General features: G+C 41.6%; 1 protein-coding gene across 1 annotated transcript; it reads right to left on the bottom strand.

Annotated features, from left to right (window-relative positions):
* Nucleotides 1–519: 519 nt before the first annotated feature.
* Nucleotides 520–9,118, bottom strand: trib3 (tribbles pseudokinase 3). Its single transcript, XM_056397987.1, has 4 exons — nucleotides 8,517–9,118; nucleotides 5,279–5,557; nucleotides 4,797–5,089; nucleotides 520–4,018 (listed from the first exon to the last, which is right to left on the bottom strand). The coding sequence occupies exons 2-4, from the start codon at nucleotides 5,555–5,557 to the stop codon at nucleotides 3,523–3,525; spliced, it is 1,068 nt and encodes a 355-aa protein (XP_056253962.1). The 5' UTR covers nucleotides 8,517–9,118; the 3' UTR covers nucleotides 520–3,522.
* Nucleotides 9,119–10,530: the final 1,412 nt, after the last annotated feature.

Here is a 10,530-nt window from a genome sequence, read left to right as displayed (position 1 = left end):
TTCTGCTGTTGGAGAAAGGAGAGGCTCCACCTTTTTGAGTAACTCGAAAACTAAACCTGCAAGAGATTGTCTGATGGTTCAGGAATTTTCTGGGAGGAGTTTGCTGGGCTGAGCAGTTGATTGGTCAAACGCAGACCTTGTGGCAACTACAACTGGTGTACTGTTAATTCTTTCACTGTAGCTACTGTGGAAGTTTGGCATCATGGAGATTTAATTTCCCTAATGAGAAATTACTTTCACTAACTGGTGTGTGACTGGAGGAGAAAATGTCCCAAACCTGTGACAGGTTCAGATCCAGCAGATATGTTGTCATGTTGAGTCCGACTCAGTGAGACTTTACAGGTCTCTACTCAAATTTGAAAAATTGTAATCACGTTAGAAAATATTCACTTCGTACAATAGCTCAAAACTGACCACAGACATCACAGACAGGTTTTATACTGACTGTTGATGGAGGTTCAGAACAGTTAAACCAACCAAACTCAACCAAACCCAATAAAAAGCAGTTCAGGACCAGAGCAGTTTGTGAAATATCTTTATTTATTCTCCAGCTGTAACTGAGGTCTGAATCATACAGTATATCAGTATAAGGCATCCTACTGGCTGCTGCAGGTCTGTTGGGTGGCGACTGGCCAGCCTTAGTCAAAGGAAACACAAGACTTGAGTTTAGGAATAATTTTAGTCCAGTTATCTCAAGATTGCAACTATTTCCTTATTATGATGCAACATAATAAGGTGCTCATGTTCAAGCCTTAACCCTGTTATCCTGAGATGTAGTTATACTATTGGATTGACATGTCAAAAATAGTTTTCTTATGATCTCATGAGCTGTTGTTATTTTTGGATGACGGTTAGTCAAAGCCAATTTGTCAGGCACTGGGCCCTTAAAGCCCCAAAAACAAGAGGTGTTCCTTAAATAAGCCTGCCTGTATTTTATTATTAATACAGTGATGGACATGTTTGTTCGCTGGTTAAAATTAGAGGTTATGTCACAAGAAAACTATTTATGAATTTATATCTATGAAAAAAAATGAGTTACTTGTTATTTAAGGATAACCATTCCTGCAAAAAACGCAAAAACAATTTGCAAATGAAGCTTTAATCCTGAGATAACAGACCTGACAAATATTTAGTCTATCATGTTGGCTCTCTGCTTCCATGAATTTAAATCAGGATCATCAGAAGAGGACAGGACACTTTGATAATGACAGTATGTCATTGTTGGTCGCTACTGAAATTGTGTCTCTGATTATTTCTGTTTTTTTTATAAGGAGGTGAGTTGCTGGTGACTTTGTACAACAACAATACTGACCCTTCTTCTCTTATAATGCTAGGGAGGTTAAATACTGAGAGAAATAAGCTGTGTCCCATTTTAGACTCCTTCAAAGTCCACCTTTTCCAAACCAGTGGTGTGTCCAGGCAGTCTACATCAACTCCTTCAATCATAAATGGTCATCTAACCAGGTGTGTTGAAAGCGGACCAGAGAATGATGAGTCTAGATACCAAGTCCACACTTCCTTCTTGTCATCAAACCTGGTTCATCATCACAACGGCACATGGAGGCTGTGAAACTCGTTTACACACAGGATCAGGACACAGTACATTTACATGCACTTAAGTATCCAGGTTACTATAAATCTGTTGGTACATGCAGCGGCTCAATAAACACATTTCTTTCTTATCCCTGACTTTGTTTTGGAAACATAAATTTCTAATTTTAACTGTATTAGTCACAGAAGACACTGGGTTTTATCTTCACAAGTTCAGCGGTGACAACTGACTTACTTCTGACTTCTACAGGCTTCTTTATGTTGGTTTCAGTCTCAGTCAGACTTTGTAATTAATTATTTTGAATGCAAGAGCGAATTTCTACTTTGATTCACTCACATATATACTGTCACTGTTTAAAGTCTTTGCCATGCACATGCGTACTTGTAAAAAAAAAACAATTAGAAACCTGGCAATTAGAAATCAGCTTACTGGATAACAACAAATGTAACCAGTATTTTTCTGATTGTCAACAAATCCCATGAAAAAAGCAAGACAAACTTTGTGTTAGTCTCTCAATACCTTTTGATTTTCCCGCCCTGTCTGTGGCACGCAGCCTGTAGCCTGTTGGTTCCTAGTAAGGGACGTAAATCCTTAGAAATGGGTCAAAAATATAGTTTGACTATTAAAAAGGCTCAGTGGTGTTACGCTGTGGATTAGTACACATTTGTTGTGCCTTGTGAGTATTTACAGCAGCGGGATGGTGTGTGTGGGACTGACTCAAAATAAACTAAAAGGCCTGTGTTCGTTGTAATAAACGGAAAAGTTGTGGCTCAGTGACGTGTTTTTAATAGTTTATGAAAAACAATGGAGCTCTGGCACAGACTAATAACATAATACTAGTTCATAGAATTTATTTTTGGTCTTTTTATGGGATTTGTTGACAAGACATAAATATGCAGAATATAGCCAGTGTTATTGTTAAAGTGCATGTAAACACTGACTGAAGTTAGATGTATGTGTTTGCCATTAAACTGCTGCACTGATTGAAGTCAAACGTCACAGCTCGGACACGCCCAGTTTATACGTTTGGATATTAACTCTTACAGGTTGACGAGGAACACCTGAACACACCATTAGTTCTGGTTTGTGTTAGGTACAGGTGGAACCTGCGACTCAGTTACGAATCCTCTGCAGTTCAGATGATTTGTGGAAGACAAGGAGTAAGTTCAGGCCTCAAGGTGTGATCACTGCTGAGGAGGCGGAGCTAGAATAGAGACACAGCCAGAGGGAGAGGAAGGCACCTGAGGGTCAAGTAATCCAGGATCAGACTGTCTCTGTAGTGATTGTATGTTCTTGTATGTCTATCTTTGTGAGGACCAACTAGAGTTTTTGACTGTGGGGGTGAGGACATTTGTTCAAAGGCTGTTTGAGCGTTCAGAGCTGGTTTGAGGTCACCCTCATACCTGTAGTTCAGAACATTGGGTCTCAACCGAGGGAAAAAAACATCTGTTGTTGCTTTTTAGTTCTAGTCCGATTCATTTTAACAAAGCGCTCTCACAGGAGTAGCATATTATGAGCATTATTAGTAGCAGATACAGATTGCTTATACAGAGGCTTCTTCAATAGGTTGCAATCAGCAGATGGATTTAATTTTCAGCTTTTGAATAATGCTGAAATCACATCAACTGTCATAACGTCTATGCTTGGTCCCTTTTCTTTTCACGCCACAAACAAAATACAGTTTGCCTGTGGCGTGGTTGCATGGCGGCAGACTGAGACCTTCCTTTTAAGGAGGTCTGGTTCTGGTTGTTTAGTTTGCTTCAGGGTTCAGGGTTGAGCTTTCACACCAGTCCAAACGAACTGTACTAAATGGTCAAACACACCAGAGGTCATGTTAACTGAAATAAACGGGTCAGGTGTGTAAAAGTTTAGTAAAAGGACTGGGGTTATTTAGTTGTGATGGTTATTGTTAGTTGGGGATGAGGGTCCTCACAAGTATAGAAGTACAAACGTGTGTATAAGTGTGTGTGTTAGTGTTTTTGAGTCCATGTTGGCACCACTTGGTCATCGTCAGCGTCCTCTTGTTTATTTTGTGGTGTCGTGTGTGAATTGTGATGAGTCTTATGCACGTTGTGATGTGGCGTGTAGGGATTGGTCAGCCATGGGTGCATCAGCAGCTCAGATGCCTCCAGTCTTTCAGCAGGCGACTTCCTCAGCATGCAGGCAATCAGACACTTGGCCCGTGGTGACAGCCAATCAGGGAGGCTGAAGGTCCCGCGGCGGATCTTTGCAAACAGAGCGGCAGGCTGTGTGTCCTGAAACGGGTATCGTCCAATCAGCATGGTGTACAGAGACACTCCCAGGCTCCAGATGTCTGCAGCGCGGCCCGAGTACGATCCGTTCCCATTGGTCAGCAGCTCGGGGCCAACATAGGCAGGGCAGCCGTGTCTGTCTGTCAGAGAGTCGTCATCATGGCTGCCGTGCAGGAGGACACAGTCGTCGAGGCCGAGCAGGGCGAGGTGAGTCCTGCAGGAGCAAAACACACAATTTTTGTCTAATTAATGCATCCGCAGTGACAGCAGTAGAATTTGTAGTACTGGTACCTTATAATCAGTACTGCAGATACTGCCATACTTAGTAGTTATGGTGGTTGTAGTATTGTAGTATTGGAGGTATTAAAGGTGGTATTTCTTTCCTGTAAGATTTCATCTGTCCTGCTCATAACAAATGCTGCTACAACTAATACTGCTGATACTGCTGATGTAAGCAGTATTATACCCATTGTCAATAGTTTCCATAGTAACATCAGCAACTTCAGCAACATTATATTGTAGCCTCAGTAATATTTTTAGCAGTATCAGCAGTTTTTAGTAACATTTATTGTCATATTAGCAGTCTGTAGAATTTAGATCAGTACCAGTAGTATCTTTAGTAGCGTTGGTATTATCATTTTCAGTGTCAGCAGTATTATGAAGTATTTCTTTGCAATATCATTAATAGTATTAATGATATTAACAGTTTGTTTTTACAGTATCAGTAAAAATTATAGCAGTATCATAAGTATTTTCAGTACTATCAGTGGTATTAACAGTAACAGTAGTAATTTAAGTCATATTTTCTGCAGTATCAGTATTTCTTTAGCAGTATTAGTAGTAGTTTTTTAGCCGCATCAGCTTTTTAACAGTTTCATTAGTATTGTAGTATCATCGGTACCTGCCTCTGAGTCTCACCTGTATTTGTTGGTGTAGTATGCAGTATCAGTAGTATTAGTAGTATTATCAGAGTACCCGTGTTTGAGTCTTACCTGTATCTGTCAGTGAAGACGAACCTGCGGAGCTTCAGGTCTCTCAGGACGACTCCATGGTGATGGCAGTGCATCACGGCATTCAGCATCTGAGCAAAAAGGAGCCCCGCTTCCTCCTCGCCCAGATGCTTCCTGCTGCGCACGTATGCGTGCATGTCACCGTGGTGACCGGGCAGGAAGACGTACACTTTGTCCTGGCCAATCACCACGTCCAGCAGGCCGCAGATGTTGTCGTGATGACCAATGCGAGCGTAGGCAGCCAAATGCTCCTGGTAACCACGCAGAGGGAGCACCTGTAACGATGGTGACCGGACAGTCAGGGAAACAGGTAAATACTGTATCGTGTGCATGTTTGTATTTTTTACAGTGCCATGCGTATTTTATGCAGTATCAGCAATATTCATGGCAGTATCAGCAGTGTCAATAGTATTTAAAGCAGGATCAATAGAATTTTTTTTTTGTTGTTGTTGTGTGTGTGTTACCTGGCAGGTGTACTGCTGTTGTGTCTGTGGGTGCACAGCCCTGTAAGTCTCCTCCCCCTCACAGCGTTCAAAAAGGAGGTATGGTCCAACTCTGGATGGCGTTTGGGTTTGGCTTGATTTGGGGGCCGGGCTTGTGGGCCTGAGGCAGGGTGATAGGCCGAGTACTGGAGGGGGCGGAGCCAGACGGGCTCGTTTACATTTCAGTATATTATCCTGGGGCTCGTCTAATAGCCTCTTCAGACACAGTTGAGACCTGGCCGTGGCTGTGCCCTCACTCATCTGTGATTGGAAGAGACAAGTGACATCATCAGGTTAATTAATACCACTGAACAGTAGTGAGAAGTTTGAATGTGGTCCGAAGCCATGCTGCTGTCTGAAAATCATCTGTCCGCACATAAAGATAAGTCTCAATCTTCTGCTTTTCCTCTATGGTGTCTCCAGTATAGAAGAGCTCATAACTGTTCATAGATTATTTTAATAGTTGTTTGTTGTTTACGTCTGACCTGCTCGGTGAGTTGTGTCAGAAACAGCGACTCGACAAACTTGTTCATTTCTTCACTGCAGCGCCCTCTGCAGGTGCTATCACAGCTGAGCCCCCTCCCTCCACTAACACTGAACCCTCTTCAGTAATATTTTCACATACATTAATATGAGTTATATTAGTATCACATCTCAGTGTGTTCTGTGTCTCTGCTGCTCACATTACTGTTAACGTGTCTATAGGCTTCATGATGCAACTTCCTGTAAGCTGACAGACGCTTCAGCTTTCAGATCGTTGCATCAGAGCACAACAGTTTATAGTTTAAACAGGCTTTAAATACAGTCAACACCACACACACACACACACACACATGCACACACACGCACACACACACACACACACACACAACACACACACACACACACACACACACACACACACACACAGTAAGAGAGTGTTTTATATCAAGTTTTTCAGAAGCTGTAGCTGTCTTGGTGACACTGTGTGGAAACCTGATGTTGGCCAACTCTGCTTTCACTCTGGTGAAACAACCTGAGTCACTGCGTCACCGCGGCAACGTCATCCTCCAACACACATACACACACCCAGTGAATCTGTGCTGTTTGATGTCTCATCTCTTCAGCTGTGTGGAGGATTTCTCCATGACTTTCTGCTACAGTTTCAAAATCAAAGATCAGACTGTTAACAAACAACTACAGAAACAAACTGTTTCCTACTGAACTCTTAGACAGAAACTTTGCTGCTTGGCCTCCACAGTTATAATGTTTGCAGAAGCTCTCTTCTAAAGTATTTTGTTTTTACTTCATAGCTGTAATCTCTGCCATCTCAGGACTTCCACACAGTTCAGTTCTCTGTCCTGACCTGTCTGAACTAACCATGTCCACGGACTCGCCTCCAGTCAACCATGTTGTTTATCCAAAGATCTGGGGCTTATGGGACATTATGTTTGTTAAATGTAGTTTAAAACTGAAATCTTCATACGGACTGTGGAGAAAGGCTCTGTTCGAATGCTGGATTTTTACTTAATTTAGTTATCACAAATCACAATGGGATTTTGAATGAATTATTTCTCTGGAACAGAACCCGGAAGTTAGCTCTCTACTCCCATTGAGCACTTTATTAGGAACACCTGTACACCTGCTTATTGAAGCAGTCATTCAATCAGCCAATCATGTGGCAGCAGTGCAGTGGATCAGAAGCTTCACGTGATGTTAACATCAAACATCAGAGTGAGGAAAAAGTGTGATCTCAGTGACTTGCCTGGGATTTTCAAGTGCAGCAGTCTCCAGAGATTAGTCAGAGCGTGCGGCAGTTCTTTGAAATGCCTTGTTGATGAGAGAGGTTCAAAGAGAATGGCCAGATTGGTTGCTATGGTAGCTGAGATAACCACTCTTCACGACAGCGGTGAGCAGAAAAGCATCTCAAGACTAGACAACACCAACTCCAACCTTGAGGTGAATGGACTACAACAGCAGAAGACTACGTCAGGTGTCACTACTGTCAGTGAAGAGCAGAAATCTGAGGCTGCAGCGGACACAGGCTCATCAACACTGAACAGCTGAAGACTGGAACAACGTAGCCTGGTCAGATGAATCTGGGTTTCTGCTGAGGCACGCACATGGTAGGATCAGAATTTGGCATCAACAGCACGAATCTATGGACCCAACCTTCCTTGTGTCAACAGTCCAGGCTGGTGGTGGTGTGGACGGTTTTTTTAGCTCACTTTGGACCCTTAATATTAATCAATCATCATTCGAATGCCACTGCCTATCCTGAGTGTTGTTGCTGACCATGTGCATCCCTTCATGTGCACAGTGTACCAGCTCCTAATGGCTACTGCCAGCATGATAATGCTCCATGTCTTAGACTGGTTTCATGAACGTGACGATGAGTTCAGTGAACTTCAGTGGCTCCGTCACCGGATCCGAATCCAGGAGAACACCTTTGGGACGCGGTGGAGCAGAAGATTGACGGCATAAATGTGCAGCCGACAAATCTGCATGTGATGCAGTCATGACAACATGGAGCTGAATCACAAAGAAATGTCTGAATCTTCCATCACTCTTCATTTAATCAGATCAAATACTTTGGAGCCAACACGGACAGGAAGTCCAGAGCAAACTCCGTCAGTTGATGAAGACCATGTCATACTGTTAAAACCACCCACAAAGTTACTAATAAACTGACCCTGAGTCAGGGACTGGTTTGTCGAACTACAATTTTTAAGTTAAGAATGAGCTTTGATTCCTACATTTGAGCCTGTTTTGATCCTCACAGAACTTTTCTGACCATGACCCGTTTTTGAACTCTCTATTTTTTAGGAAATACTGTATTTTCTTTTCCATTACATTTATCTTACAGCTTTAGTTATTTTGCAGATAAAGATTTAACCAAACAAAACATATGACCAACTTAAAACATATGATCATCTCTATAAATGAAACCAAAACGTATTTATTAAATACTACTATTATAATATATTAATACTACTATTTACTAATCATTAAAATTAGCCCCACCTCAACCAGCTGCAATTCAACAATAACTCAGTGTATAATGTGGAGGCTATATTCAACACTCTGCATAATGAGTACTCTAGGTGAACTTCTAAATTAACTTTTACATGTATTTCTATATTTATTAATACGCTTTTATTTTACTTTGTTCTTGCTATTTTAAGTCTGGTGAAGGATCTGAACACTCCCTCCACCACTGCTCTCAGCTCAGTGGTCTTACCTTGAGCTCTTCAGACAGACTGGTTCAAATGGTATGTCAGCAGGAAACCAGTAGATCCAGTAGATAAGCAGTCGGGTCCCCGTGGAGCCGGTGGTCTCCGTGTGTCTGTCTGCTTGGAGCAAACGTAGCTGAAAGTATAAAACTAGAGGTTTTCTTTAAAGTTGAATCCCGACTGGGACCAGCAGCTGTGATACTGGGAGCATTGGGGCTTTTCTGTCCGGTGATGACGTCTTTGTCTCCTTTTTATTATTGTCTAGGTTGCGCAACCTGTCGTCAGTCAGTCAGCTGTGAGTTTTTGAGCTTCTTCTTCTGTCTGAATAAAACACAGACTGAGTGAAGACTGATATAAAACAAGACCGAAACTTTTGATTAAAAAAAAAAAAAAAATTAAATGAAACTTGTTTTTTAAATGTATATCCGGAGCTGAGGCGAACAAAGCCGAAACAAACCGAGTCCTCGGGTCTTTCTGTCCGTCTCCGAACTGTAATTAAAATAATCCTCGTGTCTCGGTCTAGTTTCAATCCACTCTGATCCTTCGGACTCCGGTCTCTTCTGACCCTGTTCGCCTCCAGAACTTTCAGCGGGACTGAGCCGGACAGTCTGAGTATGTTTGGTTACGTTGTTTCCTCCCGCTGTGTCGTCATCCAGCGGGGCGGAGCTTCGATGTTGCAATTCTGAACCGATCAGTCGTCAGAAAACTGAACACGAGACTGAACTGAGTCAAACTGCGGTGTGCAGAGTCAGTGTCCAGTTCATCAGGAACACCCACCTCCAACTATTGCAGTCTGATACAGAGGTCCTGCAACAAATCACCCTTCGTGACGGTTCAAATATTCGGCTTTTTGTTTAAACTGTTCTACAGAGGTGCTTATTCAACTTTAAGGTCCTGCAGTTTGTGGTGCTGTTGAATTATATTGCATAATGCAGAGTAAAAATACAGACAGACTAAAGCAAACACTGAATGAAAGGAGGATTTATTGCAGGACTGTTGCATTAGACGGCATTAGTTTTGGCTTTATGTATGTAGGCTATATACACAACAACAAGGAAGCCTCATAAAGTCAATGTGCCACTTTTGTCAGCAGTAGAAAAAACTACTGCCCAAACACCCGTAAGATCCCCTGTAGATATCTTTGACACATGCTGCCTTTTTGTGGCCAGCTGTAGCAACTTGTCAAATCTGTACAGGACAGAAAATGGTAAGAGTTCATTACTGTTTTTATTACACTGAGAATTCAGTGTTTAATGGTTGACTTACAAGTACAGTCTTGACTGTGATCAAAGTCCAAGTTATTTAAAGTACCTTTATTTTGGTGAGTAAGGCCCCAGAATGCACCTTCACCTATTGAGCTTCCTCCTAGTCACTCATATTTGTCCTCTGATTAAACTTGCTGAAGAGAGGGTTAATTAGTGTGTGAATCACATGAAATAAGACCAAGAGGAACCTGGTTTGTATTAATAAAATGAAATCTAAAAAAGTACAAAATGTGAATTACGAGCTAAACTTGTACACAACAGACCTGCATCAGTCAGAGAAGGACAAACCTTACCACACAATCACACACTGAATAACAGAGATTATATAATTGAAGATTTAATACACCACTGTTCTGTTAGACTGTATTGGTTTTAACTAGGTGTACCTAACAAACTGCCAACTGAGTGTATGTTTATGTTTCTTTTGTTGAACATATTGTCAACAACACACACAGTAAACACGAGCAAACACACCCTGGAAGGAAAGATACGCAAACCCTCTGCTTACAACGCAAATGATATATTTTGATAGTTTATTTTTTATGAGCATGAGAGCTCGCACCAGTGTAGACGTTCATATGACTTTTTAAAAGCTGCAGTATGTGTTTTGGGTGTGTGTGTACTGTTTGTATATTGTACATGCAGAACAGTCAGATTGAGTAAAAAATAAGAATCAGCATTTGCATGAAAGCACAACAAAGTCATGTAAACTTACAGGAGGAATAATAAAATTCATTTCATTTAAATCAAACGAGTA

The sequence above is a fragment of the Seriola aureovittata genome, chromosome 2, assembly GCF_021018895.1.
Source record: "Seriola aureovittata isolate HTS-2021-v1 ecotype China chromosome 2, ASM2101889v1, whole genome shotgun sequence".
Classification (NCBI taxonomy): Eukaryota; Metazoa; Chordata; class Actinopteri; order Carangiformes; family Carangidae; genus Seriola; species Seriola aureovittata.
The sequence above is the reverse complement of the archived record's forward strand: the minus strand, read 5'-3'. Positions and strand labels throughout refer to the sequence as shown.

What these genes read in the sequence shown, in the direction of transcription:
- trib3 (XM_056397987.1), bottom strand. Translation starts at nt 5,557, where the DNA reads ATGAGTGAGGGCACAGCCACGGCCAGGTCTCAACTGTGTCTGAAGAGG. An exon ending in AACAGCAGTACACCTGCCAG is followed by an intron (nt 5,090 to 5,278) that starts GTAACACACACA and finishes CCATCGTTACAG; the next exon opens with GTGCTCCCTCTGCGTGGTTA. An exon ending in GTCTTCACTGACAGATACAG is followed by an intron (nt 4,019 to 4,796) that starts GTAAGACTCAAA and finishes TTGCTCCTGCAG; the next exon opens with GACTCACCTCGCCCTGCTCG.